The 21,095-nt window shown below is 45.6% G+C and overlaps 1 protein-coding gene across 1 annotated transcript in view; it reads left to right on the top strand.

Moving 5' to 3' along the window:
* LOC143277558 (intermembrane lipid transfer protein VPS13A-like) overlaps positions 1-21,095 on the top strand; it is a 240,807-nt gene that overhangs the window by 194,718 nt on the left and 24,994 nt on the right. Inside the window, exons 63-70 of the mRNA XM_076582437.1 lie at positions 5,126-5,212; positions 6,119-6,178; positions 7,353-7,484; positions 8,677-8,810; positions 10,618-10,753; positions 11,190-11,312; positions 15,212-15,324; positions 17,151-17,307. Coding sequence (XP_076438552.1) covers positions 5,126-5,212; positions 6,119-6,178; positions 7,353-7,484; positions 8,677-8,810; positions 10,618-10,753; positions 11,190-11,312; positions 15,212-15,324; positions 17,151-17,307 — 942 coding nt within the window. The remainder of the gene's footprint in view (positions 1-5,125; positions 5,213-6,118; positions 6,179-7,352; positions 7,485-8,676; positions 8,811-10,617; positions 10,754-11,189; positions 11,313-15,211; positions 15,325-17,150; positions 17,308-21,095) is intronic.

Raw genomic sequence — 21,095 nt, 5'->3', positions numbered from 1 at the left:
AAAGCAGAGTATGGCTGCCTACGGTCATACACATAAAAAGCCCACTCGTGTATATATGAGTGAACGTGGGAGTTGAAGCTCACGAACGCAGAAGAGGAAGTCAGATGGACGTTGCAGGACAAAGGTGCAAGGTGTGAGTTACAATGACAACAGTATGAGTTATGTGACATTAGTGATAGTGCATATATGATTTTTTTTTCTTTTATTTATTTATTTATTTATTTTTTCTTGGTGTCCTTGAGTTACTAACATCAAACTGTTGGTGATTAGTGATTTAACTCACTCCGGACGATGGAACGCTATAGCGGTTTCGACAGTTGAAAAATTTTCCACGCTTTCCTCATGGGAAAGCATAAAAATTGCAGCTACACCGGGCTTTGCGAACGTGTCAAGGGTCGAATGGAAAGTTTCTTCGTGAGGTTCCATACTTATACACTCGCTGGCCAGCCATTGACCTTGGTACCCCACATGACAAGCTAATCTGCATACATATCGAAAATGGCATAGCAGGCGATACAAGTGGAAACTTTTTAAGCAAACTAGATCACGGCAGCAGATTTTTACTGCTGCTGAAGTGATTGAAATACTTCAAACTGAAGGTTTCGACATCAACGAGGATGATGAAGACGATGAATAATGTATCTGCTGTGAAGAAAGCTACCAGCAAGAAGGTACTGACCATGACTCAGCTTCTGAGGGCTGTGAAGAGAGGGAGGGGGGTGGGCGTACACACGATGTGAAGAGAGGGGTTAGTGGGTCAAGTACAGCGAGTTTCATTCAGTTACTTTGTGTTTTGTATTTTTTGTAATTTTTTTCCTAACCCTAACAAATAGGTTGTCTGCAGGGGAAAGCAAGGGAGAAAACTATTCGTCCGGAATGAGTTAAGATAAGATAAGAATAATTTTATTATCTCCAACTGGAGAAATTTGGTCAGGTGCATTATCACAACATAGACAAGTAAACAACATGGGGACCATAACTGTAAAAGTCAACAACAGCTTTTACAAATATTACGAAGATACATATGTAAAAAATATCACATACACCGTTTCATACATACATCCACACACTGCAGGTAATAACTGGTATTCTTAATGTAAAAACAGAAAGAATTAAGAAAAATTATTTGAATATAATTATAAGCATAGCCGCACATTGATTATAATAGACAGATAAGATAAGAATAAAGATAAATTGCGGAAAACCGCAACCAGATAATCAGCACACACCCGTGGTGTGTGCCGTGTCAGAGGGGAAGGGAGAAGAGGTCTCTATATACATCTCTCTCATGCACAAAGACACACACTCATGTCTACATGTACGCTTTCTGTCTCTCTCTCTCTCTCTCTCTGTCTCTCAGTACGGATGTATTTCTCTCTAAATAGATTTGTGTGTGTGCTTTTAAGATCAGCTTTTTGCTGTGTTTGCAAAATGAGCCAGTTTGCTTGCTTTGCACTGACTGTGTGTATGTGTGTGTGTGTGTGTGTGTGTAGGTGCGTGTGTGTATATAAGTGTGCATGCATTTGTATGTGTGTGTGAATGTTTTGTGCACGTGTGTGTGTGTGTGTGTGAATGTGAATGTGCAGGCATGATTGTGTGTGTGTGTGTGTGAGTGTGCGTGTGTGTGTGTGTGTGTGCATGTATGTGTGTGTGTGTGTGTATGTGTGTGTAAGTGTGTGTGAAAGAGAGAGAGAGGTACACAAGCCCAGGCAGTGTGTTTTTCGCCACCAGTCCCTGCAGTTTATACCATGACAACAGCAGCTGAAGTTTGCTTGCTGAAATGACAACACTGCTGACCTCTGTGTGTGTGTGTGTGTGTGTGTGTGTGTGTGTGTGTGTGTGTGTGAACTTCTCCTCCATAGCTCTGTGTGTGTGTGTGTGTTTGTGTGTGTGTGTGTGTGTGTGTGTGTGAACTTCTCCTCCATAGCTCTCTCTCTCTGTGTGTGTGTGTGTGTGTGTGAACTTCTCCTCCATGGCTCTGTGTGTGTGTGTCTGTGTGTGTGTGTGAACTTCTCCTCCATGGCTCTGTGTGTGTGTGTGTGTGTGTGTGTGTGTGAACTTCTCCTCCATGGCTGTGTGTGTGTGAACTTCTCCATGTGAGTGTGCGCTGCAATTCTTTTGCTTATGCTGTTTATTCCACTGATCACTGAACTGTTTGCATTGCAAAGACAGCAGTTGTTTTTAACCCCTGGCCTGCCGAGTCCTAGAGACATGAGGTCTTTTTTGAGATTTTTGAAGTGCAGCTAATACCCAGTATCGTTTGTTAGTGGTGTGGTTAATTTTTGTCAAACAAAGAGTGATGCAATACCAGTAGCTGGGGGTCTCTCTCTCTCTCTCTCTCTGTTACTAATTTATTCTTTATTGTGAGGGTAGGATAAAAGATATAAACACACACACACACACACACACACACACACCAACTCATTTTTGAATAATAATTTCAAAAAAAAAAAAAAGAAAAAAAAGGTAATTTTGTGCTTATAAATTCCTTTTCCTTCGGTGATAAAGAAAATTCAGTTTTGCTTGCTGTGTGTGTGTGTGTGTGTGTGTGTGTGTGTGAGTGAGTGAGTGAGTGAGTGTGACTAATTTGTTCTTTGTTATGAGGATAGGTGAGGGTAGGATAAAAAAAAAAGAAAAAAATCACTTTTTGCTTATTCTTTTTCCTTCAATAATAATAATAATAATAATAACATTCAGTTTCGATCTCTCTCTCTCTCTCTCTCTCTCTCACGAGACTTGCTGATATATGGAATCTGGCACTGTTTTTACACCAGGCATTTAAATTTCGGGATATCGTGACATCTTAAGATGCTGTACCTCATTGCGGCGTTTATGTAATATGTGTACTTATTATGGTTGGTTATATATTTTCATTTTGTTTGTTATTACTTATATTGTCACTTACCCCCTTCATAAGGGGCCTAGGCCGATTGATGAATAAATAATCTGAATCTGAATCTCTCTCTCTCTCTGTATTTCTGTAACTTGTTGGGGTATTTCTGATTTGGCTGTACATAGGTATAGATACAAAAAAGTGAAAGAATCTGACGGGCGCAATAGCCGAGTGGTTAAAGCGTTGGACTGTCAATCTGAGGGTCCTGGGTTCGAATCACGGTGACGGCGCCTGGTGGGTAAAGGGTGGAGATTTTTACGATCTCCCAGGTCAACATATGTGCAGACCTGCCAGTGCCTGAACCCCCTTCGTGTGTATACGCAAGCAGAAGATCAAATACGCACGTTAAAGATCCTGTAATCCATGTCAGCGTTCGGTGGGTTATGGAAACAAGAACATACCCAGCATGCACATCCCCGAAAAACGGAGTATGGCTGCCTACATGGCGGGATAAAAACGGTCATACACGTAAAAGCCCACTCGCGTATATACGAGTGAACGTGGGAGTTGCAGCCCACGAACGCAGAAGAAGAAGAAGAAAGAATCTGATTTGATTTGTCCTATGTGTAAACGTTCAAAAGAAGATGAAGTTCATTTTGTTCTTTGTTGTGAAGTACTGAAAGAAATTAGAGAAACTTTTGTTCGACCCAGACACTATCGACAGCCTTGCCTCTTCAAATTGGTTCTGTTGTTGTCTTGTACTGACCATGATGTTGTGCGAAATTTGTCTCTGTTTTTTTTTTTTTTCTACAAAGCATTTTAGATACAGGGAAATTCTCACTTCTTAATGTTCCTGATTAAACCTGATATATCCATAGCTGCATTGTTTTGATCCTTATGTCTTAAATGATATGATTATTGTCTGTTCACTTTCCCCTTCATGTGAGGGGCCTAGGTCTAAAATGAAGAAACCATCTGAATCTGAATCTGTAACTTGTTGGTGGTGGTTTGTTTGTTTTGTTGTTGTTGTTGTTTTTTTGAAATTTTAATTTATCTCCCCGAGTGTTTTTGTAAAGGGGGTAGAAGGTGGAAGTTCTGCTGAGTTACTAACGCCGGACTGTTGTGGAGAAGGCAGCCATTGTTTTGTGTGGAGTTGTCTGTCTTTGCAAGCTGACGACTTTGAGGATTTGTTGTTCCTAACGCTTAGGGTGTGTGGAGTTTTTTTTAACGCTCTGTGTGTGTTTGTGTGTGTTTGTGTGAGTGTGTGTTTGTGTGTGTGTGTGTGTGTTGTGTGGAGTTTTTAACACTGTGTGTGTGTGTTTGGGGCATTGGGGGGTGGGTTTGGGGAGTTTGTGTGTGTGTGTAGGGTGGGTTGTTGAGTTTTTAACTTTGTGTGGGGGTGGGGGGGGGGAGTGGGGGGAGTGTGTGTTTGTGTGTGTGTGTGTGTGTGTATGCATGTGTGTGTGTGTAAATGTGTAATCTCTTGTCTTTATGGGACTTTAGTTTTTTTTACTGTTGTATTTTTTTGTTTGTTTGTTTGTTTTGTTTTGTTAGTTTATAGAAGATGTGAAAATTTTATCAAAAACGGGTTTTGTACAGTGACTTATGTGTATTGCATTGTCTTTGAGAAAACCTGTGAACACACACACACACACACACACACACACACACACACACACACACACACACACACAGAGGTCTACGCACACACACACACACACACACACTCGCACACACTTTTTCATTCTATGCTCAATGTGAATGCAATGGGTTTTTTAATCTGATCTCAGTTTGTGGGGGGTGGGGGGGGGAATTCACTCTCAAAATCAGAACAAGTTTATTATCTCAGTAAGAGAAATGAAGTATCACTGTATCTCTGTGTGTTGATGTGTACACCTCTCTGTGTGTGCATGTATGACTTTGTGTTAATGCGTATACCTCTGTGTGTGTTTGTGCGCGTGCATGTCTGTGTGTGTGTGTAACTATGTGTTGATGTGTATACCTGTGTGTGTGTGTAACTGTGCATTGATGTGTACACCTCTGTGTGTGTGTGTGTGTGTGTGTGTGTGTGTGTGTGTAACAGTGATAGAATAGTCAGGTATTGACTGTGATCACTTTACGGAAGGAAGGAAGGAAGGAACTGTGTGATTGATGTGTACACCTGCATGATTGATGTGTGTACACCTGTGTGATTGATGATGTGTACACCTGTGTGTGTGTGTGTGTGTGACTGTGTGATTGATGTGTACACCTGTGTGATTGATCGATGTGTACACCTGTGTGTGCGGACAGGTGGGAGTGTCCATCCAGCTGTCCAGTTCCGGACTGACCAAGATCGCCACCTTCACCCCCTTCTACATGTTCCTCAACACTGCTATGGTCAGTCACTGTGTCCGTCCGTCTGTCTGTCTGTCTGTCTGTCTCTCTTGTTACACTGTCGGTCACTCTAAAAATGATAGCAGTAGTAATGGTAATGATAATAGTAGTAATAATAATGATGATGATAATCTTGTCTCTCTGTCTGTCTCTCTGTCTGTCTGGCTGGCTGTCTGTCTGTCTGTCAGTCCAACTATGATGAGGATAGTAGTAGTAGTAATGATAATAATAATAATAATGATAATAGTAATAATGATAATAATCATATCTCTCTGTATGTCTCTGTCTGTCAAACTGTCTGTCTCTCTGTCAGTCAAACTCTGATGATGATAGTAGTAGTAATGATAATAATGATGATAGTAGCAATGATAAGAATCATAATGATGATAGTAAAATGATAATGATGATAATAAAGATGATAGTAATGATGATAATGATAATAATTATACAACGCTGGTTGATGCTCTCACTTCTCAGACAGGGAGATTGCGGCGTTTACAGTAGAAGTTTGTGTGTGTGTGTGTGTGTGTGTGCGTGCGTGCGTGCGTGCGTGTGTGTGTGTGTGTGTATGTGTGTGTGTGTGTGTGAATTAAAACTTGCATTCAAGTATGACATGCAATAAGTATGTGCACACACTGACATGTAAACACACCCATATATATATGCATGTGCACACACACTCACACACACACACACACACACACACACACACACACATACATGCACACACACAAGCACACACAAGCACACGTAGGCAGGATTGAATCGAAGTTGCGTACCTTGTTTATAGAGAGTTACTTCCCTTCATTGTTGTCTGCCTGGTGTGTGTGTGTGTGTGGTGTGCGCGCGCGCGCGTGTGTGTGTGTGTGGTGTATGTGTGTGTGTGTGTGTGTGTGTGTGTGGTGACAGGACAGCATTCTTGTGACGGAGAGTGACCGAGAAAACTGGGTGGAGATTGAGCCTGGACAGGTTGGTAACCCTGCCGCTGTCTGTCTGTCTGTCTGTCTGTCTGTCACTGTCAGTTTATATCTCTATGTCTGATTGTCTTGTCGATAAACCTTAAACTTATGATGATTGTCTGACAAATCCAAACCTTTAATGGATCACAGAACCAACCTTTAACTGACGATTATTGTCTGACAAATCCAAACCTTTAACTGGTCATAGAACCAGCCTTTAACTTTTGATGATTGTCAGACAAATCCAAACTTTTAATGGGTCACAGAACCAACCTGTAACTTATGATGATTGTCTGAAAATCCAAACCTTTAAACCTTTAACTTATGATGATTGTCTGAAAATCCAAACCTTTAATGGGTCACAGAACCAACCTTTAACTTATGATGATTGAAAATCCAAACCTTTAATGGGTCACAGAACCAACCTTTAACTTATGATGATTGTCTGAAAATCCAAACCTTTAATGGGTCACAGAACCAACCTTTAACTTATGATGATTGTCTGAAAATCCAAACCTTTAATGGGTCATAGAACCAACCTTAACTTATAAGGATTGTCTGAAAAATCCAAACCTATAATGGGTCATAGAACCAACCTTAACTTATAAGGATTGTCTGAAAAATCCAAACCTTTAATGGGTCACAGAACCAACCTTTAACTTAAGATGATTGTCTGAAAAATGTGGAGTGATGGCCTAGAGGTAACGCGTCCAATTAGGAAGCGAGAAAATCTGAGCGCATTGGTTCGAATCACGGCTCAGCCGCCGATATTTCTCCCCCCTCCACTAGACCTTGAATGGTGGTCTAGGCGCTAGTCATTCGGATGAGACGATAAACTGAGGTCCCGTGTGCAGCATGCACTTCGCGCATGTAAAAGAACCCACGGCAACAAAAGGGTTGTTCCTGGCAAAATTCTGGAGAAAAATCCACTTCAATAGGAAAAAACAAATAAAACTGCACCCAGGAAAAAATACAAAAAAATGGGTGGTGCTGTAGTATAGCGACGCGGTCTCCCTAGGGAGAGCAGCCCGAATTTCACACAGAGAAATCTGTTGTGATAAAAAGCAATACAAATACAAATACAAATACAAATCCAAACCTTTAATGGGTCACAGAACCAACCTTAAACTTACGATGGTTGTCTGACAAATCCAACTAATGACCACGGTTGTCTCCCCTGTCAGTGCCAGCCCTTCTGGCCCCAGGCCAGCGGCAAAGACGTGAAGGTCAAGGCCAAGGTGAAGGACACTACGCAGTGCACGGGCGATTTCCTGATCAACAAGGCACACACCACCCTGCTGAGGCTGGACAATGAGGTGTGTGGATGTGTCGGAGAGTGGGTGGGTGGGTGGGTGGGTGGGTGTGTTTGACTGTGTGTGTGTGTGTATGTGTTGTATGTGTGTGTGTCCATGCTCTTGCGTGTGTGTGTGTTTGTGTGTGTGTGTGTGTGTGAAAAGGTTTAAACTGGTCAGCCGTTATGTTGAGAAACGCGCCATATGTAGTGGTTTGATTTTTTTGAAAAGAAAATATTACGGGCGCAATAGCCGAGTGGTTAAAGCGTTGGACTGTCAATCTGAGGGTCCCGGGTTCGAATCACGGTGACGGCGCCTGGTGGGTAAAGGGTGGAGATTTTTACGATCTCCCAGGTCAGCATATGTGCAGACCTGCTAGTGCCTGAACCCCCTTCGTGTGTATATGCAAGCAGAAGATCAAATTCGCACGTTAAAGATCCTGTAATCCATGTCAGCGTTCGGTGGGTTATGGAAACAAGAACATACCCAGCATGCACCCCCCCGAAAACGGAGTATGGCTGCCTACATGGCGGGGTAAAAACGGTCATACACGTAAAAGCCCACTTGTGTGCATACGAGTGAACGCAGAAGAAGAAGAAAAGAAAATATGTATGTGTGTATGATTACCTGCTTTGTGTGCAGTGAAGTAGTGGTTTGATTTGTTTGAAGATGTGAACAATGTGCTGTGGGTGGGTGTGTGGGTGATGTGTATGTGTGTGTGTTGGGTGTGATGTGTGTGTGTGTGTGTGATGTATGTGTGTGGGTAATGTGTTTGTGTGGTGTGTGATGTATGTATGTGGATGATGCGTTTGTGCATGATGTATGTGGGTGATGTGTGGGTAATGTGGGTAATATATATATTTTTCTTTCATGTAAAGCGCCCTGAGCTCTTTGTGAGAAAGGGTCGCTATATAGATGTACAGTATTGTTACTATAATATGTGTGATGTGTGAGTGTGTGCATGATGTGTTGGGTAAATTGTGTGTGGTGTGTGTGTGTGCATGATGTGTGGGCGATTGTGTGTGTGTGTGTGTGTACATGTGTGTGCGTGCGTGTGCGTGTGCGTGCGCATAATGTGTGGGTGATGTGTGTGTGTGTGTTTGTATGTGTGTGTGTGGTGTGATGTGTGTGTGGGTGCATAATTTGTGGGTGATGTGTGTGTATGTGTGTGTGTGGTGTGTGTGTGGTGTGTGTGTGTGTGTGTGCACGCACGCAGTTCGGAGGCATCAACGCAGACTGCCAGGTGTCTGAATCGTCCATGATCACCACGCTGAGGACGTACCGCGCAGGGCTGGCCACGGTCATCGTCATCAACGCTACACATTCCTCCACCCTCACCTTTAACCAGAGGTCAGTACACCCCCCCCCCACGCCCCCGCACCACCTCCTGCCCCTCCCACACACATTCCTCCACCCTCACCTTTAACCAGAGGTCAGTACACCTCCCCCCACGCCCCCCCGCCCCCCTGCCCCTCCCACACACATTCCTCCACCCTCACCTTTAGCCAGAGGTCACTACACCCCCCCCCCCCTGCCCCGCACTCCCCCGCATACACTCACCTCTGCCCTCACCTTTTACCAGAGGTCAGTACACCCCCCATCACCCCCCCCCCCACCCCCCTACACATTCCTCCACCCTCACCTTTAGCCAGAGGTCAGTACACAGAGAATGTTCTATATACAGAGTGTTCTACGTACAGAGAGTGTTCTACATACAGAGATTGTTCTATGTGTGTATGGCTGTGGCAGCAGAGAATGTTCTATATACAGAGTGTTCTACGTACAGAGAGTGTTCTATGTACGGAGAGTGTTCTATGTGTGTGTGTGTGGCTGTGGCAGCAGAGAATGTTCTATATACAGAGTGTTCTACGTACAGAGAGTGTTCTATGTACGGAGAGTGTTCTATGTGTGTGTGTGTGGCTGTGACAGCAGAGAATGTTCTATATACAGAGTGTTCTACGTACAGAGAGTGTTCTACGTACGGAGAGTGTTCCATGTGTGTGGCTGTGGCAGCAGAGAATGTTCTATATACAGAGTGTTCTACGTACAGAGAGTGTTGTACGTACAGAGAGTGTTCTATGTGTGTGTGGCTGTGGCAGCAGAGAATGTTCTGTATACAGAGTGTTCTATGTACGGAGAGTGTTCTTTGTGTGTGTGGCTGTGGCAGTAGAGAATGTTCTACGTACAGAGAGTGTTCTATGTGTGTGTGGCTGTGGCAGTAGAGAATGTTCTACGTACAGAGAGTGTTCTATGTGTGTGTGGCTGTGGCAGTAGAGAATGTTCTACGTACAGAGAGTGTTCTATGTGTGTGTGGCTGTGGCAGTAGAGAATGTTCTACGTACAGAGAGTGTTCTGTGTGTTTGTGGCTGTGGCAGCAGAAAATGTTCTACGTACAGAGAGTGTTCTACGTACGGAGAGTGTTCTATGTGTGTGTGGCTGTGGCAGTAGAGAATGTTCTACGTACAGAGAGTGTTCTGTGTGTGTGTGGCTGTGGCAGCAGAAAGTGTTCTACCTACAGAGAGTGTTCTACGTACAGAGAGTGTTCTATGTGTGTGTGGCTGTGGCAGCGGAGAATGTTCTACGTACAGAGAGTGTTCTATGTGGCTGTGGCAGCGGAGAATGTTCTACGTACAGAGAGAGTTTTCTATGTGTGTGTGGCTGTGGCAGCGGAGAATGTTCTACGTACAGAGAGTGTTCTATGTGTGTGTGGCTGTGGCAGCGGAGAATGTTCTACGTACAGAGAGTGTTCTATGTGTGTGTGGCTGTGGCAGCGGAGAATGTTCTACGTACAGAGAGTGTTCTACGTACGGAGAGTGTTCTATGTGTGTGTGGCTGTGGCAGCGGAGAATGTTCTACGTACAGAGCGTGTTCTACGTACAGAGAGTGTTCTACGTACGGAGAGTGTTCTGTGTGTGTGTGGCTGTGGCAGTAGAGAATGTTCTACGTACAGAGAGAGTTCTACGTATGGAGAGTGTTCTATGTGTGTGTGGCTGTGGCAGCAGAAAATGTTCTACGTACAGAGAGTGTTCTACGTACGGAGAGTGTTCTATGTGTGTGTGGCTGTGGCAGCAGAAAATGTTCTACGTACAGAGAGAGTTCTACGTACAGAGAGTGTTCTATGTACGGAGAGTGTTCTATGTGTGTGTGGCTGTGGCAGCGGAGAACAGCAGAGGAGGATGGTGACGCTGAAAGCAGGGGAGGCGATCACCTACACGTGGGACAACCCACTGGGCAAGAGGGAGCTGGCGTGGACCTGTGGGAAGAAGAAGGACGTCAAGAACGACCTCATTCAGGTAGAGCGGGGTGTGTGTGTGTGTGTGTGTTATGTATGTGTGTGTGTGTATATGAATATGTGTGTGTGTGTGTATATTAATGTGCGTATATGTATGTGTGCACGTTGCTGTATGTATGTGTGTGTGTGTCTCTGTCTCTGTCTGTCTGTCTGTCTCTGTCTATCTACCTATCTCTCTATCTATCTGTCTTGTCTGTCTATCTCTGTCTCTCTCTCTCTCTCTCTCTCTCTCTCTCTCTGTATATATATATATATATATATTACGTTTGTGTATGTATGTGTATGTTGATATGTAATATAAAAAATGTTATATATATATATTTATATATATATATATATGTATATAATCTGTGTGTGTGTCTCTGTGTATAAGTACATATATGTATGTATGTTGATGTATATATTATATATACACCACTGTGTGTGTGTGTGAGCAGGACGGAATGGACGAGTTCTTTGCGGAGGAGGAGGTCAAGGTGTACTGGGTCTCCTTCCTGGACGGACTGCAACGCATGCTGCTCTTCACCGAGGATCTGGCTGTTGCTGCCAACGCCCAGGAGGTAACTGACCCCCTGACCCCTTCACCCCTTGACCCCTGACTGACCCACTTTCCGTCGTGTTTTGTAATTGTCCCGGTTTCGCTAGCATGCATATACTATGTGAGTCTGTGTTCTTGTGTTTTTCTCTTCATGGAGGATCTGGCTGTCATTGCCAGTGTCTGGAAGGTAACTGACCTTTCGCTTCTTGACCCCTGAACCCTGACTGACCCACTTTCCCTTGTGTCTTGTAATTCTCCCTGTTTCGCTAGTATGTGTACAGTCTGTTAGTCTGTGTTGGTGTGTTTCTCATCACAGAAGATCTGACTGTCGTTGCCAATGTCTTGGAGGTGACTGACCCCTTACCCCTTGACCCCTGACCCCTGACTGACCCACATTCCCCCATGTCTTGTTAATTGTCCCTGTGTTGCTAGCATGCATATACACTGTGAGTCTGTGTTATTGCATACATCTTCACGGAAGATCTGGCCGTCGCTGCCAGTGTCTGGGAGGTAACTGACCCCTCACTCCTTGACCCTTGACCCCTGACTGACCCACTTTCCTTCATGCCTTGTAATTGTCCCTGTGTTGCTAGCATGCGTATACTCAGAGTCTATGTTACTGTATTACTCTTCACGGAAGATCTAGCCGTCACTGCCAACGCCTGGGAAGTAACTGATCCCTCACCTCTCGCCCCCTCACACCTGACCCCTGACTGACCCACATTGCCCCTGTGTCTTCTTGTCCGTGTATCGCTCGCATGTCAACACTGTAAGTCTGTATTAGTGTTTTTCTCTTCATGGAGGATCATGGTTGTTGCTGCCAATGCCCAGGAGGTAACTAAACCTTCACCCCTCGCCCCTTGACCCCCCGACCCCAGACTGACCCACTTTCCCACTGTGTCTTCTTGTCCCTGTGTCGTTCGCATGTATGCGTACACTCCGTGAGTCTGAGTTACTGCGTTTTTCTCTTCATGGTGGATCTGGCTGTCGTCGCCAATGTCTTGGAGGTGACTGACCCCTCACCCCTTTACCCCTGACCCCTGACTGACCCGCTTCCCCCCCCCCCCCCCCCCCCGACCCCACCCCACCCCAGTGTCTTCTTCTTGTCCCTGTGTTGCTGGCATGGGTATACTCCATGAGTCTGTGCTATAGTATTTATCTACAAGGAAGATCTGGCCGTCGCTGCCAACATCCAGGAGGTAACTTGACCCCTCTCCCCTTGACCCCTGAACCCTGTTTGACCCACATTTCCCCCCCTGTCTTCTTCTTGTCCCTGTGTTGCTGGCATGGGTATACTCCATGAGTCTGTGCTATTGTATTTATCTACAAGGAAGATCTGGCCGTCGCTGCCAACATCCGGGAGGTGACTTGACTCCTCTCCCCTTGACCCCTGAACCCTGTTTGACCCACATTTCCCCCCCTGTCTTCTTCTTGGCCCTGTGTTGCCGGCATGTATGCGTACACTCTGTGAGTCTGTGTTACAATGTTTTTCTCTTTCATTGAGGAGCTGGTTGTCGCTGCGAACTTCGTGGAGGTAGCTTTCTCCTCGCCCCTGACCTCTGACCCCTGACCCCTGAATCATGAAACGTTACCCCAGCTTCCTCCCTCATATTCTGTTCTTGTCTTGTCACTTGGGTCATTCAGTGATTTTGTGTTTTGTCTCTGCTTCAATTTGTTTGTGGTTGTGTGTGTGTGTGTGTGTGTGTGTGTGTGTGTGTGTGTGTGTGTTTGCGCAAACTGGTTCTCTTTCTCTGTGTGTCTGTCTTGTCTTTCTTTTTTTTTTCTCTCTCTCTCTCTCTGTCTGTTTCTCTTTTTTTCTCTTTTTTTCTGTGCTTTTTTTGTTGTTTGTATTGTTTGTTTGTTTTTTACAGTAATATGCTAACATTTCATCATGATGCTTTTGTGTGTGTGTTTGTGTATTTGTGTGTGTGAATGTATGTGTGTATGCACTTATGTGTGCGTGTGTGTGTGTGTGTGTGTGTGTTGCATGCATTATGAAATACAGTTTCAGACCCTTGATATATCTGCGGTAAGATGTGACAGAGACATTTTTTTTTTTTTTTTTTTACCTTTTGTATTTTAAAGTTTACTTTTAATCGTTCTTTTAAAATTCCTTTTGTTTGTATGTTCAGTTTATCAGCGATGAACCTGCAGATGCCTATTGATGCCTGTTTGTTATTGTCATGAGATTATTGTTGTTCATTTGGATTTTGTTATTTATCAAGGGGGTTGTTTTCGTTCACTCTTAAGGAATCTCTGGACAGAACGCACTGTAATTTGGGTTTTTTTTTCTGTTCTGTTTTTGTTTTTTGTTTTTTTGTTTTGTTTTTGTTGTGGTCTTTTTTCTTTTTCTTTTTTCTTTTTTTGTTTTTTTGTCTTTTGGTTGGTTTGTTTCTGGGTTTGTTTCCTTTTCTGATAGAGGCAGGGAATAATTCTTCTTCTTCTGCGTTCACTCGTATGCACATGAGTGGGCTTTTACGTGTATGACCGTTTTTACCCCGCCATGTAGGCAGCCATAGTTTGTTTTCGGGGGTGTGCATGCCGGGTATGTTCTGGTTTCCATAACCCACCGAACGCTGACATGGATTACAGGATCTTTAACGTGCATATTTGATCTTTTGCTTGCCGTATACACACGAAGGGGGTTCAGGCACTAGCAGGTCTGCACATATGTTGACCTGGGAGATCGTAAAAATCTCCACCCTTTACCCACCAGGCGCCATCACCGTGATTCGAACCCGGGACCCTCAGATTGACAGTCCAACGCTTTAACCACTCGGCTATTGCACCCGTCAAAGGCAGGGAATAATTCTTCTTCTTAGTCGGCTGTGATTCCCATGTTCACTCAGGCATCCCAATGCATGACCATTTTTACCACCGCAGTCATACTTCCTTGTCGGGGGGTGAGGGGGTGTGCTTGCCAGGTATTTTCTTGTGTCCATTGAACCCATGGCACTCCGACATGGATTACAGGATCTTTAACATGTGTGTTTGATCTGCATGGGTATATACACACAAAAGGTGTTCAGGTGACAATGACGATGATGGTGGTGGTGAAGTGAAAATGAAAACGATGATGATGGTGGTGATGATGATGAGGATGACAAAAGACAAAGGTGAGGAGGATGTTGGTGATGACAAAGATGGCGACAGTGACGGTGTTGGTGATGACAGTGAAGATGAGGATGACGGTGACAGAGACGACGATGCATGTCTGGAACCTACTTAGCCCTGGGCGTGGCGGGAACTCTTGTTCTTGCACTTCATTCGGGTCTTCACTGAAAACCCACTACTTCGATTTTAAAAGTAATATAGAAACCACCGCCCCACCTCCTTGTGTGTGTGTGCATGGGTGCGTGTGTGTGTTTGTGTGTGTGTGTGTGTGTATGTGTTTGTGCGTGTGTGTGTGTGTGTGTGTGTGTGTGTGTATTTACTGTTTATTTTGAAGGGCTTTGAGCCAGATTTGGAGAATAGGTGCTATATTGATTTACACTATTGTTAATATTATTAGCATTAGCATTATTGTTGATATCATCATCATCATCATCATCATCATTATTATTATTATTAATATTGTTGTCACTATTGTTATTATTATTATTACTATAATATTGTCATTATTATTGTCATCATTATTATTGATATTGTCTTTATTATTATTGTTCTTATTATCATCATTAATATTATTATTATTGTTGTTGTTTTTATTGATATTAATAATTCTTCTTCTTCTTCTTCATCATCAATCGTGGGCTGCAACTCCCACCTTCACTCGTTTGCATATGAGTGGGCTTTTATGTGTATGACTGTTTTAACCCTGTCATGTAGGTAGCCATACTCCGTGTTCAGGGATATTGATATAACAAACATGATGATAATGATGATGATGATGATGATGACGACGACGACGATGATGTGCAGGCGGGAGAGCTGGAGCAGGTGGAGCAGGAGATCAACCTCCAGCTGCAGGGCTTCGGCCTGTCCCTGGTCAACAACTACAAGAACGCTGAGGTCGCCTTCCTCGGCATCACCAGGTACCTGACGCTTGCCGCGGCGTGGCTGGGGTGCGAGGGTGGGGGGTCACCACTCACTCCGCGCTGTGCTGTCAGGGGTGGGGGGGGGGGGGGGGGGGACACAGGGGGTCATGACATAGTGCACTGGGGTCGAGAGGGTACACAGGGGGGTTAGTGCACACGAGACATTGTGCTGTGGGGGATAACAGGGGGTCATGACGACACACTACACATTGTGCTGTGGGGGGTATCAGGGAGTCATGATGACACACTACACGTTGTGCTGTGGGAGGGGTGGGGGGGGGAGGTAACAGGGGGTCATGACGCCACACTACACGTTGTGCTGTGGGGGGGTGCGGGTGGGTAACAGGGAGTCATGACAACACACTACAGGCTGTGCTGTTGGGGGTAGCAGGGGGTCATGATGACACACTACACATTGTGCTGTGGGGGGTAACAGGGGGTGATGATGACACACTACACACTGTGCTGTTGGGGGTAACAGGGAGTCATGACGACACACTACACATTGTGCTGTGGGGGGTATCAGGGAGTCATGACGACACACTACACGCTACGCTGTGGGGGGTATCAGGGAGTCATGACGACACACTACACATTGTGCTGTCTGGGGTAACAGGGGGTCATGACGACACACTACACGCTGTGCTGTGGGGGGTATCAGGGAGTCATGACAACACCCTACACGTTGCACTGTGGGGGGGTAACAGGGAGTCATGATGACACACTACACGCTGTGCTATTGGGGGTAACAGGGGGTCATGACGAAACACAACACATTGTGCTGTGGGGGGTATCAGGGAGTCATGACAACACACTACACGCTGTGCTGTGTGGGGTAACAGGGAGTCATGATGACACACTACACGTTGCGCTGTGGGGGGTAACAGGGAGTCATGATGACACACTACACGTTGCGCTGTGGGGGGTAACAGGGAGTCATGACGACACACTACACGTTGTGCTGGGGGGTGGGGGTGGGGTAACAGGGAGTCATGAAGACACACTACATGTTGTGCTGGGGGGTGGGGGTAGGGTAACAGGGAGTCATGACGACACACTACACGTTGTGCTGTGGGGTGGGGGTAGGGTATCAGGGAGTCATGATGACACACTACACGTTGTGCTGTGGGGGGTGACAGGGAGTCATGACGACACACTACACGTTGCACTGTTGGGTGGGTACACAACCTGTGCTGTGTATGGGGGGATGGTGGTCACAGAGGTCACTACACACTGCACGCTGCGCTGTGGGGGCGTACACAGGGGGTCATGACATATAACACATTGCACTGTCAATCAATATAGGTACATAGAAAACATAAAATGCTGAAAAGCAAAGTGGATGTGAGCCTGACATACATTAATCACAATCATGCACATGATGTGTGTTGTTAACATGTGGTGATTTGTGTTGACACTTAGTGGTATGTGACGCATGTCATGATGTGTGTCAGTGCATGGTGATGTGTGTTGACGTGTGTCGTGATATGTGTTGAAGAGTGTCAAGATATGTGCCGGTAGAAGTTGACGTGTGTTGACATGTGTCAGGATATGTGCTGACTAAAGGTGACGTGTTTCATGATATGTGCTGACACATGATGATGTGTGTTGACATGTCGCGACATGTGTCGACACGTGTCGTGACGTGTGCCGACACGTATCGTGAAATATGCCGACAAACGATGACACGCGTCGACATGTCATGACATGCGTTAACACCTAGCAGTGCCCGCTAACACATGGCAACATGTTGTGCTGTGCATCGATGCATGCTGACACACACACACACACACACACACGTGTAAATGCGTCGTGCCCCTCAGCTCCGGGATCATCTGGGAGGAGCGGCGGAAGCGGAGGTACCGGGCCCTGAAGCTGAAGGAGTGCCACCTGCTGGAGGCTGCCTGGCAGAGGTACCAGAACGAGCTGGCCATCGGCAAGGCATCGCAAAGCCGCATCATCCTGGAGAACAAGATGGAGGTGAGGGGGGCGGGGGGAGGGAAGGCTGGGGGGGGGAGGGAAGGTGGTGGAGGTGTTGAGGAGGAGAGTAGGGGGCGGAGATGGTGGTGGAAGAGGTTGGAGAGTGGACGAAGAATGGTTTGTGGGGGGGGGGGAGAGAGAGAGAGAGGAACGGGGGAGGGAAAAGATGGGTGGAGGTGATGATTAACAAACAATAATGAGTGGTGACTCGCTTCATGCACAAGGTAGAGATGATTTGGAGAGATGGACAGAGATTATTCCAGAGTGAGGGGGGGGGGGGGGGGGGGGGGGGGTAGAGGTAGACAAAGATGATTGGAAAGAGGGAGATGGACAGAGAGATGATTGGAGAGCGGGAGGGAGAGATGGACAGAGGTTCTTGGAGAGTGAGGGGAGGGAGAGATGGACAGAGGTGATTGGAGAGAGGGAGGGAGAGATGGACAGAGATGATTGTTGAAGGAGCAGGAGGGAGGGAGATGGACAGAGATGATTGGGGAGAGAGGGAGAGATTACAGAGATGTTTGAGGAGGGGGGGGGATAGAAATGATTGGAGAGAGAGAGAGAGGGAGAGATGGACAGAGGGGAACAAATCTGTAATGAAAGGGGGGTGCTGGGAGAGAGAAAGGTGGGGGCTGAGAGAAGGGGAGGACGAGTCAGGAAAGAACAAATGGATGTGTGTTGTGTGGTGTGTGTTGTGTGTGTGTTTGTGTGTGTGTGTTGTGTGTGGTGTGTGTGTGTGGTGTGTGTGTGTGTCTTGTGTGTGTGTGGTGTGTTTGTGTGTGGTGTGTGTGTGATGTGTGTGTGATGTGTGTGGTGTGTGTGTGTGGTGTGTGTGTGTGTGTGTGTGTGTGTGGTGTGCGTGAGTGTTTGTGTGTGTGTGATGTGTGTGTGTCTTGTGTGTGTGTGTGTGTGTCTTGTGTGTGTGTGCGTGTTGTGTGTGTGTGTGTGCGTGTTTGTGTGTGTGTGTGTGTGTGGTGTGTGTGTTGTGTGTGTGTGTTGTGTGTATGTGCGTGTGTGTGTGGTGTGTGTGTTTGTGTGTGTGTGTTGTGTGTGGTGTGTGTGTGTGGTGTGCGTGAGTGTTTGTGTGTGTGTGTGTGTATAATGCTGAGTAAGTCAGCAACAACTCTTTTTTTCTTTTCTTTTTTTTTGTGTGTGTGTGTAATTATTTATTTATTTATTTATTTGCACGTGCAAAATAATTTACCACTGATTAGTACACATCAAAATGTGTGTACTCTGACAGACAGGTGATTAGGCCACACCCCTTTTTTTTATTTACCCCTGTAGCTGACAGGTGTAAGGGGAGTGGTGATAGGTAAAGGTGTGTGGGTGATTGTGACAGGCAGCAGTTTAAGCCACACCCCTTTTTAGTTTCCCTTGTAGCTGACAGGCAGAAGGGGGAGTGGTGGTGAGGTAAAGGTGTATGGGTGACTGACAGTTTATTAGGCCACACCCCTTTTTTAGTTTCCTCCTGTAGCTGACAGGAGGGAGGGGAGAGGTGACAAGGTAAAGTTGTATGGGTGATTGACAGTTTGTTAGGCCACACCCCTTTGTAGATTTTCTTTCGTAGTGGACAGGCAGAAGGGGAGTGGTGGTGAGGTAAAGGTGTGTGGCTGACTGTGACAGACATTAGGCCACACCCCCAGTTAGTTTGGGAGGGAGGTGACGAGGTAAAGGTGTTTGGGTAACTGACAATTTGGTAGGCCACACCCCATCGTAGTTTCCTCCTGTAGCCAACAGGCAGAAGGGGTGGTGGGATGGTGAGGTAAAGGTGTGAGGGTGACCGACGATTTGTTATGCCACACCCCTGGTAGCTGACAGGCTCCAGGGGATTTCAAATCAAGGGGTGGGTGACTGTGACAGACAGATAGGCCACACCCCTTTTTAGTTGTGCTCTCAGGCAGAAGGGGGGCGGGGCTGTAAGGAGGACTCAAGGTGTGGGTGGGTGATGCTGTGTGAGCAGCTGGACTTACGGGAGAAGACCCTGACGGTGCCGACCATTGAGTTAAACAGTCTCGACTTTGTCGGCGGATTTAACGCCATGGCAAGGTTCCCCTCCACAGGTGCCTTTCACACCCACACCCACACACAGACCGCTGTCACCCAGGGGGAGCTAAGTCATGTTGCTTAGTCATGTTGCTTATCACACAGCAGCACACACTGCGTTTATTGGTGGCAGTTGAGAGTGAAACGGTCAGCAAAGATATTCTTAATTTGCAATGTCAGTATGCAGATTAGGTGCCACTCCAAAAATGCAAAACCATATAAAGACCTGATCGGGCTCCTTCGTCTGAAACAGTTGTAAACAATAGGGGTTCATTCAGGGACGATCTGAAACGATTTTAAAGAGTAGGGCCTTGACCTGGGATGATCTGAAACGGTTTTAAACAGTAGGGCCTCTATTGGGAATGATCTGAAATGGTTGTAAACAGTAGGGCCTCTATTGGGAATGACCTGAAATGGTTGTAAACAGTAAGGCCTCTATTGGGAATGACCTGAAACGGTTGTAAACAGTAAGGCCTCTATTGGGAATGACCTGAAACGATTTAAACAGTAAGGCCTCTATTGGGAATGACCTGAAACGGTTGTAAACAGTAAGGCCTCTATTGGGAATGACCTGAAACGATTTTAAACAGTAAGGCCTCTGTTGGGAATGATCTGAAATGATTTTAAACAGTAAGGCCTCTATTGGGAATGATCTGAAATGGTTTTAAACAGTAGGGCCTTGACCGGGGATGATCTGAAACGGTTATTAACAGTTGGTATTTGATCGGGGATGATCTGAAACAGTTGTAAACAGTAAGGTATTCAATCGGCAACAATCTGAAACGGTTGTAAACAGTAAGGTATTCGATCGGCAACGATCTGAAACAGTTGTAAACAGTAGGTATTCGATTGGGGATGATCTGAAACGGTTGTAAACAGTAGGTATTCGATCGGGGAGGATCTGAAACGGTTGTAAACAGTTGGTATTCTATCGGGGAGGATCTGAAACAGTTGTAAACAGTAGGTATTCGATCGGGGAGGATCTGAAACGGTTGTAAACAGTAGGTATTTGATCGGGGATGATCTGAAACAGTTGTAAACAGTTGGTATTCGATCGGGGAGGATCTGAAACAGTTGTAAACAGTAGGTATTCGATCGGGGAGGATCTGAAACGGTTGTTAACAGTTGGTATTCTATCGGGGAGGATCTGAAACAGTTGTAAACAGTTGGTATTCGATCGGGGAGGATCTGAAACGGTTGTAAACAGTAGGGGTTCAATTGGTGATGATCTGAAACGGTTGTAAACAGTAAGGATTCAATCGGGGATGATCTGAAACGGTTGTAAACAGTAGGTATTCGATCGGGGATGATCTGAAACGGTTGGAAACAGGTATTTGATCGGGGATGATCTGAGACGGTTGTAAACAGTAGGTATTCGATCTAGGATGATCTGAAACGGTTGTAAACAGTAGGGGTTGAATCAGTGACGATCTGAAACGGTTGTAAACAGTAGGTATTTGATCCGGGATGATCTGAAACGGTTGTAAACAGTAGGCATTCGATCAGGGATGATCTGAAACGGTTGTAAACAGTAGGTATTTGATCGGGGATGACTGAAACGGTTGTAAACAGTAGGGGTTGAATCCGTGATGATCTGAAACGGTTGTAAACAGTAGGTATTCGATCTAGGATGATCTGAAACGGTTGTAAACAGTAGGGGTTGAATCAGTGACGATCTGAAACGGTTGTAAACAGTAGGTATTTGATCCGGGATGATCTGAAACGGTTGTAAACAGTAGGCATTC

This window comes from Babylonia areolata, chromosome 34, assembly GCF_041734735.1.
Source record: "Babylonia areolata isolate BAREFJ2019XMU chromosome 34, ASM4173473v1, whole genome shotgun sequence".
In the NCBI taxonomy this organism is placed as follows: domain Eukaryota; kingdom Metazoa; phylum Mollusca; class Gastropoda; order Neogastropoda; family Buccinidae; genus Babylonia; species Babylonia areolata.
This window is presented reverse-complemented; position numbering and strand designations above follow the sequence as displayed.